General features: G+C 45.5%; 1 protein-coding gene across 1 annotated transcript in view; it reads left to right on the forward strand.

Moving 5' to 3' along the window:
• Positions 1 to 8,511: 8,511 nt before the first annotated feature.
• LOC120999654 overlaps positions 8,512 to 14,104 on the forward strand; it is a 75,891-nt gene continuing 70,298 nt past the window's right edge. Inside the window, exon 1 of the mRNA XM_040430645.1 lies at positions 8,512 to 8,974. Within this exon, the coding sequence (XP_040286579.1) occupies positions 8,906 to 8,974 (69 nt within the window). The 5' untranslated portion in view covers positions 8,512 to 8,905. The remainder of the gene's footprint in view (positions 8,975 to 14,104) is intronic.

A 14,104-nucleotide genomic window follows, 5' to 3' on the forward strand; every position in this document is an offset into this window, starting at 1 on the left:
GGTTCGCAGTGCGGCGGCTACTTCTATGACAACATCGGGAGCACGTTTAGAGGACGTGTTGAGTTTGGCAGACTGGTCCAGGACTTCCACATTTCGTGAGTTCTATTTTAGACCAACAACACACGCTTTTGACTCGGTAATGGCTCAGCTTTAAACTAGCAATACGAGGCCTCCGTGTCTTGTAATAAAATTTCAAGATTTTCCTAAAATATGACGGAAAGTCATGATTTTATTAAAGACACGGAGGCGAGTATTGCCCTCCCTGGACCCGCCCTAATGTATACCATGGGTGAGTATGTACCGACTGTTTACCATGGGTGAGTATCTAACGACTGTTTACTCTATGATCAAAATGTCGAGTTATTTGATTTTCCTCTAAACAGGTTGTTCTCTGCTTGATTCACTGGATCATGGTTTTAGGATGTTTGTTTTTTCTTTTCCCTCCTAGGTTGAGAGGCTAAAGATTCCATCACTCGAGTTATGCAGTTGCTGATGAGTCGGATGTCCGTTTGTTGTTCGCGGTCCAAGCCGACAAGTTTTCAAGAGATATTGTCGTTGTCCGGTTTTACAACGTCGATAGTTACGGTTTTGATCAGCGCTGGTTGGGGCGCAAAGAAAGAGGAGGTTCCCAGGCAGACAAGGACTGATATACTGGGATAAGGGGAGGAGTTTGTTACCATGGTTTCCATTTGTTGTACCATTTTTCTTTGCTGCTATGGTAGATTCAGTAAAGAAAGGTTAAGCAATACTCGCCTCCGTGTCTTTAATAAAATCATGACTTTCCGTCATATTTTAGGAAAATCTTGAAATTGTACTTGTTGTATTTGCTTCCCTTGTTTCACATTCCATTGGCTAGAAAGAAGATGGTGCTGTATACAATAAATTAATTTAGTTTCCTGCTTGTGCAGATGACAGTCTTCACCGTGGCTTTCATTATATTCATGAATGAGGAGGCTCTGGATGAACAGTACTACACATTCCTCTCAGATAGTCGGTGGAATGGGTTGTAATGCAGGGAAGATACCAAGTTGTCCCGGCATTACAACTTCTTCTCTTTCGGTGATGTCATCGGCGCAGGCGCACTGAGGGAGTGCTGAGGAGGCGAGCGTCCTCATCTCAGAGCGCCTGCGCCGAATCAACACAGGCGCGCGATTTTTGAAATGCTGACAGGGCCGGCCGGAGGAGGAGATCGCGGCTGGCCCTGTCAATCAACAGAAGGAGGGGGCGGTTTTCTGCGGCTGCTACCAGCAAGTAGACGCCCTACTTGCTGGTAGACAGGTAATTAGCATATCATAAAAGTAAGTTTTTTGCTAAATCTACTGAACGAAAATTATTAATAACATAATGTATGCCAATATGGCAGGATAGGGATTATAAGTACACAAAAAAATAAAAATAGTTTAGTGGGGTGACAGAAGCCCTTTAATGAGAGAGGCTAAAGGAGTGACCCGGCTGAGGAGCACTGGAGCCATTGTACTTGTATGCTTTGGTAAGCGGCAGCTTCTCACGGCCCCATAGGAGCACAGAAGGTTTGGGCAAGAGCCGCCAACCATCTTGGGCTTGACCTAACCAATAGGCTTCCATAGAGACTGTGAACTGTTCTTCTGTTCAGGTGTACTCATCCATTATGTGTAAAAGATACAACCAGGCTGAGTACGGTACCTCTGCCAGGTACTGTAACCATCACACTTCTGTACCGCTAAGAGTGCAGCGTCTCTACATGAGAAACTAAAAAGTGATTCATTTGGCCTGCGACATTCTCCTTTCAAGTGGTCACAAAGAGGGTTATTTTTAGTGTGTTGGGGGCACAAAGTGGCATTATTTCTTTGTAGGGGGCAAAGAGTGGGCGGTATTGCTATGTGGAGTCACAAAATGTGCATTATATGACTAAGAGGGGACATAGAGAGAGGCAACATTTCTGATTAGGGCCTAAAGGGGCTTCTGAGCAGGTCCTTATTACTGGGCAGGGTAGTAAGGTGGCACAATTACTTGGTGGGGCACATAGGCGGCACTTTTACTTATCGTTTAGGCCTCTTTCACACGAGCGTGACGGATTAGGTCCGGATGCGTTCAGTGAAACTCGCACTATTTTGCCAGCAAGTTCAGTCAGTTTTTGTCTGCAATTGCGTTCAGTTGTTCCGTTTTTTCCGCGTGGGTGCAATGCGTTTTGATGCATTTTTCACGCGCGTGATAAAAAAACTGAAGGTTTACAAACAACATCTCCTAGCAACCATCAGTGAAAAACGCATCGCACCCGCACTTGCTTCCAGATGCAATGTGTTTTTCACTAAAGCCCTATTTACTTCTATGGCCTCTTTCACGCGGGCGTCGTGTGTGAGGGCCGGATAGGATGCGGGTGCGTCGCGGGAAAATGCACAATTTTTCTGCGCGAGTGCATAGCATTTTAATGCGTTTTGCACACGCGTGAGAAAAATCGGCATGTTTGGTACCCAGACCCGAACCCGGACTTCTTCACAGAAGTTCGGGTTTGGGATCTGTGTTGTGTAGATTTTATTATTTCCCCTTATAACATGGTTATAAGGGAAGATAATAGCATTCTGAATACAGAATGCATAGTAAATTACTGTGCTCATCACATGGTCCATCACCATGGTAATGGATCATGTGATGGACCATGTGATGAGCGCAGTTACGTCACCAAAGGTCCTTTTCCTCCCAGGTCATCAAAGAAGAAAAAAGAAGATGTTAAATTTTTTTATTTTTTTTTAACCCCTCCAGCGCTATTGTACTATGCATTCTGTATTCAGAATGCTATTATTTTCCCTTATAACCATGTTATAAGGGAAAATAATAAAGATCGGGTCCCCATCCCGATCGTCTCCTAGCAACCGTGCGTGAAAATCGCACCGCATCCGCACTTGCTTGCGATTTTCACGCAGCCCCATTCACTTCTATGGGGCCTGCGTTGTGTGAAAAATGCACAATATAGAGCAAGCTGAGATTTTCACACAACACACGTGAAAATCACCGCTCATGTGCACAGCCCCATAGAAATGAATGGGTCCGGATTCACTGCGGGCGCAATGCGTTCACGTCACGTATTGCACCCGCGTGGAGAACTCGCTCGTGTGAAAGGGGCCTTAGTGTTTCCTAGTTACAGGTTCCGTCTTTCTGAGGTCAGTTACGTGGCGTTAATTATTAGATTATTTTATAACCATGAACGCCGTATGCTATTAGATAAGCCTCTCGTCTTGTGCTGACATAGTATCTGCCATATGGAGCCAAAAACGGAATCCTGTATTCAAGATGTGGCCTTATGAGGGAATTATAGAGCGGTAATATTACATTGGGATCACAGAGTTTTTATCTCTCTTTTTATACACCCAAAATCGTATTTGCTTTTGCAGCTGCCGCCTGGCATTGAGCACTGCTGCAGCTTAGCTTCCTTGTAACCTGAATACCCGAGTCCCTTTCTTGTTCTGTTTTCCAGGTAATATATATGTATACCGCCATATGATTACTGTGGCCGTGGTGCATTACTTTACGTTTATCCACATTACAATTCGTCCACCATGTTCTTGCCCGTTCTGCAGGTCATTGAAAGATTTATTTCACGATCAAGATGAATATTAAGTATGCGACAGCAGAAACTGACACCTAGAGAACTGGACCGAACACAGGTCCTTGTAGTCTCCACTGTTCCCAGTACAGATCCTTGTAGTCTCCACTGTTCCCAGTACAGATCCTTGTAGTCTCCACTGTTCCCAGTACAGATCCTTGTAGTCTCCACTGTTCCCAGTACAGATACTTGTAGTCTCCACTGTTCCCAGTACAGATACTTGTAGTCTCCACTGTTCCCAGTACAGATCCTTGTAGTCTCCACTGTTCCCAGTACAGATACTTGTAGTCTCCACTGTTCCCAGTACAGATACTTGTTGTCTCCACTGTTCCCAGTACAGATCCTTGTAGTCTCCACTGTTCCCAGTACAGATCCTTGTAGTCTCCACTGTTCCCAGTACAGATCCTTGTAGTCTCCACTGTTCCCAGTACAGATCCTTGTAGTCTCCACTGTTCCCAGTACAGATACTTGTAGTCTCCACTGTTCCCAGTACAGATCCTTGTAGTCTCCACTGTTCCCAGTACAGATACTTGTAGTCTCCACTGTTCCCAGTACAGATCCTTGTAGTCTCCACTGTTCCCAGTACAGATACTTGTTGTCTCCACTGTTCCCAGTACAGATCCTTGTAGTCTCCACTGTTCCCAGTACAGATCCTTGTAGTCTCCACTGTTCCCAGTACAGATCCTTGTAGTCTCCACTGTTCCCAGTACAGATCCTTGTAGTCTCCACTGTTCCCAGTACAGATCCTTGTAGTCTCCACTGTTCCCAGTACAGATCATTGTAGTCTCCACTGTTCCCAGTACAGATCATTGTAGTCTCCACTGTTCCCAGTACAGATACTTGTAGTCTCCACTGTTCCCAGTACAGATCCTTGTAGTCTCCACTGTTCCCAGTACAGATCCTTGTAGTCTCCACTGTTCCCAGTACAGATACTTGTAGTCTCCACTGTTCCCAGTACAGATCCTTGTAGTCTCCACTGTTCCCAGTACAGATCCTTGTAGTCTCCACTGTTCCCAGTACAGATACTTGTAGTCTCCACTGTTCCCAGTACAGATCCTTGTAGTCTCCACTGTTCCCAGTACAGATACTTGTAGTCTCCACTGTTCCCAGTACAGATCCTTGTAGTCTCCACTGTTCCCAGTACAGATACTTGTAGTCTCCACTGTTCCCAGTACAGATCCTTGTAGTCTCCACTGTTCCCAGTACAGATACTTGTAGTCTCCACTGTTCCCAGTACAGATACTTGTTGTCTCCACTGTTCCCAGTACAGATCCTTGTAGTCTCCACTGTTCCCAGTACAGATCCTTGTAGTCTCCACTGTTCCCAGTACAGATCCTTGTAGTCTCCACTGTTCCCAGTACAGATCCTTGTAGTCTCCACTGTTCCCAGTACAGATACTTGTAGTCTCCACTGTTCCCAGTACAGATCCTTGTAGTCTCCACTGTTCCCAGTACAGATACTTGTAGTCTCCACTGTTCCCAGTACAGATCCTTGTAGTCTCCACTGTTCCCAGTACAGATACTTGTTGTCTCCACTGTTCCCAGTACAGATCCTTGTAGTCTCCACTGTTCCCAGTACAGATCCTTGTAGTCTCCACTGTTCCCAGTACAGATCCTTGTATTTTTCCACTGTTCCCAGTACAGATCCTTGTAGTCTCCACTGTTCCCAGTACAGATCCTTGTAGTCTCCACTGTTCCCAGTACAGATCCTTGTAGTCTCCACTGTTCCCAGTACAGATCCTTGTAGTCTCCACTGTTCCCAGTACAGATCCTTGTAGTCTCCACTGTTCCCAGTACAGATCCTTGTAGTCTCCACTGTTCCCAGTACAGATACTTGTAGTCTCCACTGTTCCCAGTACAGATCCTTGTAGTCTCCACTGTTCCCAGTACAGATCCTTGTAGTCTCCACTGTTCCCAGTACAGATCCTTGTAGTCTCCACTGTTCCCAGTACAGATACTTGTAGTCTCCACTGTTCCCAGTACAGATCCTTGTAGTCTCCACTGTTCCCAGTACAGATACTTGTAGTCTCCACTGTTCCCAGTACAGATCCTTGTAGTCTCCACTGTTCCCAGTACAGATACTTGTTGTCTCCACTGTTCCCAGTACAGATCCTTGTAGTCTCCACTGTTCCCAGTACAGATCCTTGTAGTCTCCACTGTTCCCAGTACAGATCCTTGTATTTTTCCACTGTTCCCAGTACAGATCCTTGTAGTCTCCACTGTTCCCAGTACAGATCCTTGTAGTCTCCACTGTTCCCAGTACAGATCCTTGTAGTCTCCACTGTTCCCAGTACAGATCCTTGTAGTCTCCACTGTTCCCAGTACAGATCCTTGTAGTCTCCACTGTTCCCAGTACAGATCCTTGTAGTCTCCACTGTTCCCAGTACAGATACTTGTAGTCTCCACTGTTCCCAGTACAGATCCTTGTAGTCTCCACTGTTCCCAGTACAGATCCTTGTAGTCTCCACTGTTCCCAGTACAGATCCTTGTAGTCTCCACTGTTCCCAGTACAGATCCTTGTAGTCTCCACTGTTCCCAGTACAGATCCTTGTAGTCTCCACTGTTCCCAGTACAGATACTTGTAGTCTCCACTGTTCCCAGTACAGATACTTGTAGTCTCCACTGTTCCCAGTACAGATCCTTGTAGTCTCCACTGTTCCCAGTACAGATCCTTGTTGTCTCCACTGTTCCCAGTACAGATACTTGTAGTCTCCACTGTTCCCAGTACAGATCCTTGTAGTCTCCACTGTTCCCAGTACAGATACTTGTAGTCTCCACTGTTCCCAGTACAGATCCTTGTAGTCTCCACTGTACCCAGTACAGATCCTTGTAGTCTCCACTGTTCCCAGTACAGATCCTTGTAGTCTCCACTGTTCCCAGTACTGATACTTGTTGTCTCCACTGTTCCCAGTACAGATCCTTGTAGTCTCCAGTGTTCCCAGTACAGATCCTTGTGGTCCTCACTGGTTCCAGTACATATTCTTATGGTACAGTCTACTCCCAGTACAGATCCTTGTGGTCTCCATTGCTTCCTATACTGGTCCTTGTGGTCCCAACTGCTCCATGTACAGATACCTTGGAATTACCACTGCTCTCAGTAGGTGTTTGTATAATGCTTTTTATTCAGTAGCAGTATTGGGGTATTATTTTGTCAGTGTGTGGTCATAGTGTGGCAGTATAATCTACAGTAGGTCTAGTATAGTGGTATTATTGGTAATATTGTTCTGTGTACAATGGTTTTTATTCAGTAGCAGTATGGTGGCATTAATTCACCACAATGTAGAGGTAATGGGGGTAGTCATGGTGTGGTGCTATTATTTAGGCCCAGTATTGTGTTTGTTTGATTCAGTAACAGCACAATGGTATTATTCCATCACTAATTGGCGGTAATGGTAGTGGTCCTGGTGTGGCAGTATTATTTAGGTCTCACATAGTAGTATCATTGGTAATATTGCTCTCTGTATAGTATATTTTGTTCAAAAACTGTATGGAGGTATTTATAATCACTGTATGATAGTAATATTTGGTCCTGGTATAGTGGTATTATTTTATGACTATATAAGTACAGTATATATTTTTGGAGGGGGAACATATGCCATATAATTTAAGTCCCCAACGTTACGCCTGCGCATGCCTTACATGCTGGTGCTGCGCAAGCAACGGTAGAGTTTATCAAGGCATTATTTATGTGTACAGTATATGGCGGAATTATCTGTGCGCATTATATAGCATAATTATTTATAGGTACAGTATATGGTGGGATTATCTGTATACATTATATAGTGTCATTATTTATAGCTACAGTATATGGCGGGATTATTTCTGTGTACATTATATAGCGTCATTATTTATAGGTAAAGTATATGGTGGGATTATCTGTGCGCATTATATAGCATAATTATTTATAGGTACAGTATATGGCGGGATTATTTCTGTGTACATTATATAGTGTCATTATTTATAGCTACAGTATATGGCAGGATTATTTCTGTGTACATTATACAGCGTCATTATTTATAGCTACAGTATATGGCGGGATTATTTCTGTGTACATTATATAGCGTCATTATTTATAGCTACAGCATATGGCGGGATTATCTGTGTACTATTATATAGCGTCATTATTTATAGCTACAGTATATGGCGGGATTATTTCTGTGTACATTATATAGCGTCATTATTTATAGCTACAGTATATGGCTGGATTATCTGTGTACCATTATATAGCGTCATTATTTATAGCTACAGTATATGGCGGGATTATTTCTGTGTACATTATATAGTGTCATTATTTATAGATACAGTATATGGCTGGATTATTTGTGTACATTATATAGTGTCATTATTTATAGATACAGTATATGGCTGGATTATCTGTGTACCATTATATAGCGTCATTATTTATAGCTACAGTATATGGCTGGATTATCTGTGTACCATTATATAGCGTCATTATTTATAGGTAAAGTATATGGCGATATTATTTATGCCTGATACACCCATGTTGTTACTCGTGTGATCTGCTCAGGAAGATATCTTGGTTTTTTCATAGGTGGAGGGGGGGGAAGCTGAATCTTTTCACGAGGGCCCGGCTACGCCTCTCCAGAACTTGGACTATGCTGTAGAAGTGATTAAATATGGAGCCGTCACAGGCCGTCGCCAAGGTTAAACGCCTCCTGAGCCGTCTAGAGAGCACGGTGTGTAATCTCCCCACTGACGTTCAGCAGCTTTTACTCTCCTGTCCCCTGAGCTTTACAGGAAGGAGGAAAGAAACTGCAATTCATCTCCCCGCAGGATCCCAGGCCCTGCCTGCTATCACTTTCCCTTTAAATAAAGGGCCGGCCTCCTGAAATTGACACAGTTTCCCTTTGCCAACCAATCAGGGCCTGCGCTGAGCTCTGTGTTTGTTGCAAGTTTCACATTGCTAGAAGGCAGAGTCACAGACAGAGAGGCAGTGTGAGTGTGTGCATGAGTGTGCGTGGACGTGTGAGTGTGAGCCTGGAGCCACGGCTATGGAGAGCTGCTCACCACTCCCGGGGACGCCTCAACTTACCCTCAACCTACAGTAAAGGGGGGAGGGGGGGAGAAGAGCTCCTCCATAAAAAAAATTATAGGAATCCAAAAACTTAAGCAACAAAAAGTCACTTTTTTTTGTTTTTTTTTATATAGATTAAAAAAAATTTTTTTTTTGCATCTAAATCCTATGTGCCTAAAGAAAACAAAGAAGCAAAACTAAAATATTTCAACTTTTTTTCGTTACCGTGTGTGATTGTGCGAGTGTGTTCAATGACCCTTTAACCCCTTCCTCGCCCTTCGGAGTTGGACAATGCTGAAGGTTTTAACCAAGAAGCTGAGGAACCAGAGTTTGAGCGAGATCCAGCCCTATCAACTCAAGGTACGGAAACTTTTTGTCCTCTTTTTTTTGGCTTCTTGCCGTTGCAGCGTCTCTGGGGTTCGGGGGGTTCTTGGGGCCGAATGGAAGTCTCCAGGGTATTTCTGGCCTTTCTTGACCCCCTCCTTCCCTCTCCGGCCACCTCGAAGCTGCCGCATAGACCCATTGTGCAGGGGACGCACGCCCGGGGCCTAGCAGGATCCCTTCAAGGCTTTTCCCTTTCCGGACACAATGTAACAATCTGCGGCCGCAGATCCTGCGCATTGTAACCACCCGTCCCACCTGCTCCCCTCATCTAAAATACCCGGACAGTTCCTTTTTTTTGTTACTTTGTGTCCAGTCGACAACGTATCAGATCCTCTGCGCTAGAGAAGTGACCAGGACCAAAGGAAGTTGTAAAGGTAAAGCGGCTCCTCGACACCAGGGGGCGCTGGATTCCTAGGAAGTATGGAGGGGGGCCTTTTTTTTAAATTTATTTATTTTTGGGGAAATCGGATCATTTTAGTAAAAGTCAGAATTAACACTGGATGTTCTGGATTGTCAGAGGGACATGGAAACCTGTAGAATTCATGTATGATCCAACTTGGAATCCTGCAGAATGCTTCTATTCACTGCAGGTAAAGCAAGCGGTTCTATTCCCTGGCAGTATTAGTGGTGGGATAAGCCATGAAGTCTATGGTGTGTGTATATATATATATATATATATATATATGTCTCCAGGTCACAATATCTCTGTATTAAAGCTACGCCCGTGTAATTTCGCCCCCACCTATCTGTAATACGCCCCACCCGTCCTATGTGTATAATCGCCACCTACCTGCCAGATTCTATCCAGGCAGACATTGCGCTATATACCGTATGTACTGTATCTTCTGTACCTGATTTAAAGGGCTAGTCCAGGCGTTCTCCAGTTTCATGTGAATGCAACTGTATCCATGTTGCATTCGCATTTTTTGCAGACCCATTGACTTCAATGGGTCAGTGGTCCGCATTTTGCGGGCCAAGGGTAGGACATGTTCTATCATTTTGTGGAACTGACATACAGTTGTGGAAAGCACATGGATCATGAGCGTGCTTTCCGAATCCGTATGTCCGTTCCGCAAAAAGATGGAATGTGTCCGCAAAAAATGCAGACCGCGGAAAACCAGGGGTCGGCAAATAAAATGCTGACGGCAAGCGCCTCCGTATTTTGCGGATCTGTGAAAACTGGACTGGAAAACGGATACGGTCATGCGCATGAGGCCTTAAAGGGGTTATCCATCCTGTAAACACCCCCCCCGCTGGATGTTGTGATGCAGCGGCAGCCGTGCACAGATTTGGAGGGACGCAGACATTGGGGGCCAGGTAAGAATGTTCTGTATGAGGGACCCAAGCATTGGGAGGGGGGGGGGTTACAGGATTGGATAAGCCCTTTAAGCTTAATTACTTTCTAACCTAAATTTTTCGTGTTTGATTTTGTCATAATTGTTAAAAACTCTGCTTGCTCTCTTTGAATTGCCACAATTTTATTTATATCAAGGGTATGAAAAATGTCCAAAACCTAATATGTATCACATAGTCTACGGTCTAGACCAGGGATCTCAAACTGCGGCCCTCCAGCTGTTGCAAAACTACAACTCCCACAATGCCCGGACAGCCTACAGGTATCAGCCTACAGCAGGGCATTGTGGGAGTTGTAGTTTTGCAACAGCTGGAGGGCCGCAGTTTGAGATCCCTGGTCTAGACCGTCCTCTGTCTGGATGTCATATGGATACATTTTACCTGCGCTGATACATTGTAACGAACGATCAGGACAGATGGCTACGGAAGGATCAAAGGGGTATTCCCACAATGACAAATTACAGTGCCTTGCAAAAGTATTCACCCCCCTGACTTTTTTCGTATTTTGTAACATTACAGCCTTGAGTTCAATGTTTTGTTAATCTGAATTCTATGTGATGGATGAGAACACAATAGTCTAAGTCGGTGAAGTGAAATAAGAAATATATATAAATAAAACTTTGGTTTAGAAATAGAAAACAGAAAATTGCCCTGTGCGTATGTATTCACCCCCTTTGTTAGGAAGACCATAAAAAGCTCTGGTGCAACCAATTACCTTCAGAAGTCACATAATTAGTGACATGATGTCACCTGTGTGCAATCTCAGTGTCACCTAAGCAAGAGGCATCACTAACCAAACACTGCCATGAAGACCAAGGAACTCTCCAAACAAGTAAGGGACAATGTTGTTGAGAAGTACAAGTCAGGGTTAGGTTTTAAAAAAATATACAAATCTTTGATGATCCCCAGGAGCCAAATGGAAAGAACATGGCACATCAGCAAACCTGCCAAGAGACGGCCGCCCACCAAAACTCACGGACTGGGCAAGGAGGGCATTAATCCAAGAGGCAGCACAGAGACCTAAGGTGACCCTGGAGGAGCTGCAGAGTTCACAGCAGAGACTGGAGGATCTGTACATAGGACGACAATAAGCCGTACGCTCCATAGAGTTGGGCTTTATGGCAGAGTGGCCAGAAGAAAGCCATTACTTTCAGCTAAAAACAATAAGGCACGTTGTGAGTTTGCGAAAAGGCATGTGGGAGACTCCGAAAATGTATGGAGGAAGGTGCTCTGGTCTGATGAGACTGAAACTGAACTTTTCGACCATCAAAGAAAACGCTATGTCTGGCGCAAACCCAACACAACACATCACCCAAAGAACACCATCCCCACAGTGAGACCTGGTGGTGGCAGCATCATACTGGGGGGACGGGACTGGGAAACTGGTCAGAGTGGAGGGAAAGATGGATGGTGCTAAATACAGGGATATCCTTCAGCAGAACCTGCCCCACTCTGTGTGTGATCTGAGGCTAGGACGGAGGTTCACCTTCCAGCAGGACAATGACTCCAAACACACGGCTAAAGCAACACTTGGGTGGTTTAAGGGGAAACATGTAAATGTGTTGGAATGGCCGAGTCACAGCCCAGATCTCAATCCAATAGAAGATCTGTGGTCAGACTTGAAGATTGCTGTTCACAAGAGCAAAACCATCCAACCTGAAGGAGCTGGAGCCGTTCTGCAAGGAGGAATGGGCAACAATCCCAGCGGTGAGATGTGGCGACTGCTCATAGAGACTTATCCAAAGCCACTTGGAGCTGTGATTGCCGCAGAAGACGGCGCTACAAAGTACTGACTTTAGGGGGGTGAATAGTTCTGCACATTGACTTTTTCTGTTATTTTGTCCTATTTGTCGTTTGCTTCACAATAAAAAAAAAGAAAAAACCTCTTCATAGTTGTCGGCATGTTCTGTAAATTACATGATGCGAATCCTCAAACAATTCCAGGTTGTGAGGCACCAAAACACGAAAAAAGTCAAGGGGGGGTGAATACTTTTGCCCGGCACTGTACCACCTGTCTATAGGATAGGTGTCTGATTGGCGGGGTCCAACCGTTGGGACCCCCAGATGTAGCCCATAGAGCTTGAATGGGGTAACAGCACACGTGCTTGACCTCCGCTCCGTTCAAACGGGGACATGAGACCCCAGTTCTCGTGATCGTTGGGGGGTCCTGGTTGTCAGATACATGTGGACAGGCGATAAGTTGTCATTTTAGGACGATCCCTTTAAGACTGGATGCAAGCAGACCCTCAGCTGTATAATGCATTAGGTCTAAGTACAGAGGCGTCACTTGAAGCTCTTGTGGCCCCAGTGTAAATTGGGGCCCCCACTTAATGTTTATTGGTTTTGCCATTGGGTACCATCAGGGCTTGGGTTTGACTGCTACCTCTGCACCCCTTACAGTTACACCCCTGTCGGTCCAAACATGTTCACATTCCCTGACAGCAAGCAGAGATCGTCGTGTGATGTGACAGCACTGGTGCCTTGAGTGGTCGCCCTGGGGGCCTATTTTGAGGTTGCACGTAAAGCTTCCTGCCTATAGGCCATGTGCAAGGATCAGGTGGCAGAAGTTTTGGCAGCAGCCCCCATGGTTTTTCTTTCCTGCTGCAGCTCTGGATATTGATTTCGGAAGGGGTGTGTGTGGCCCTTTAAGTCTGATTTGCCTTCTGCTGGTAAGACTCTTAGAACACATGCTTTAGCTGCTTGTAATAAGAGGTACTGCCCCTTTAAATGCCTGGACGCAGGCGGTGACCTCTGCTCCGAGCGTTTCCTGAACATATGGCCACTGTTTTCTTATGTAAAACTGCGCCAATTGTCACATAAGTGAAACCGTCGACTTACCAGGGGGCTACCGGACCACCGCCATATGCGTACCCCCCCCCCCATATATTTCTCATCAGCCATAGCCTAGCACTGCCGACGTCACACTGACCCATAAGGTGCCGCCACGCGACAGCCGCAAAAACACCCAAGCGAGTATCGAGCCGTGGCATCTTGCTGTTCGCAACGTGACGCCATTCGCTTCCATTAGCTGCAATCTGTGGCTCGTCACGGTATTAAAAGTACAAGATCTGCCTCGTCCCTGCACTTCTATAACTGTTCAGGTGCTTTGGAGGGATGGATCTCAAGTTTGACGTTTTCTTCTCCGCTCACCTCCAAAGCTGCCTTCAAAAGTTAGCTCAATTCCTACAGCTAGGGGGCAGCACATTTTTTATAGGTTCAGACACTACTGATGAAATTCCAGGGTATTCCAGGTATTCGGACTCTTCTATGATTGGCTACACGAAAGTCACATGACCTTGTCCAGGATTCCAAAACCATGGCCACTTTCTTCCAAGAACAGCGCCACCCTTGGTCCACAGGTCATCTGTGGTACTGCAGCCCAGAACCATTTCTATCAATGGTGCCAGGTTGCGGTGGATGACATTGCCCGTAATTCTTCTGTCCCCAAGACAACACTTCCTGTCGTGTGCTTTGGGGAATCAGATGTAACGCGTCGGCGACCTCCGGAATACCAACTCTCAGAGTTCTCCATCCGCAACCGTGCGAGTGTTCATGATGGGAGTTGTAGTTTTCCCACAGCCTCAGTGTCGGAGTCAGATCTACACCTTGTCCCTCGGGGTCGACCATGTTGTAGCAGCCCCTTTAAAAAAAAAAGGGAGAAACGGTTACTTCAGTTCTCCTGCTCCCATGACAACCCTTCCTGTTCTCCGACAAGGTGCGACAAGCCGCAGCCACATGGTGTATGTGGTAAAC

Source organism: Bufo bufo, chromosome 4, assembly GCF_905171765.1.
Source record: "Bufo bufo chromosome 4, aBufBuf1.1, whole genome shotgun sequence".
Taxonomy (NCBI): domain Eukaryota; kingdom Metazoa; phylum Chordata; class Amphibia; order Anura; family Bufonidae; genus Bufo; species Bufo bufo.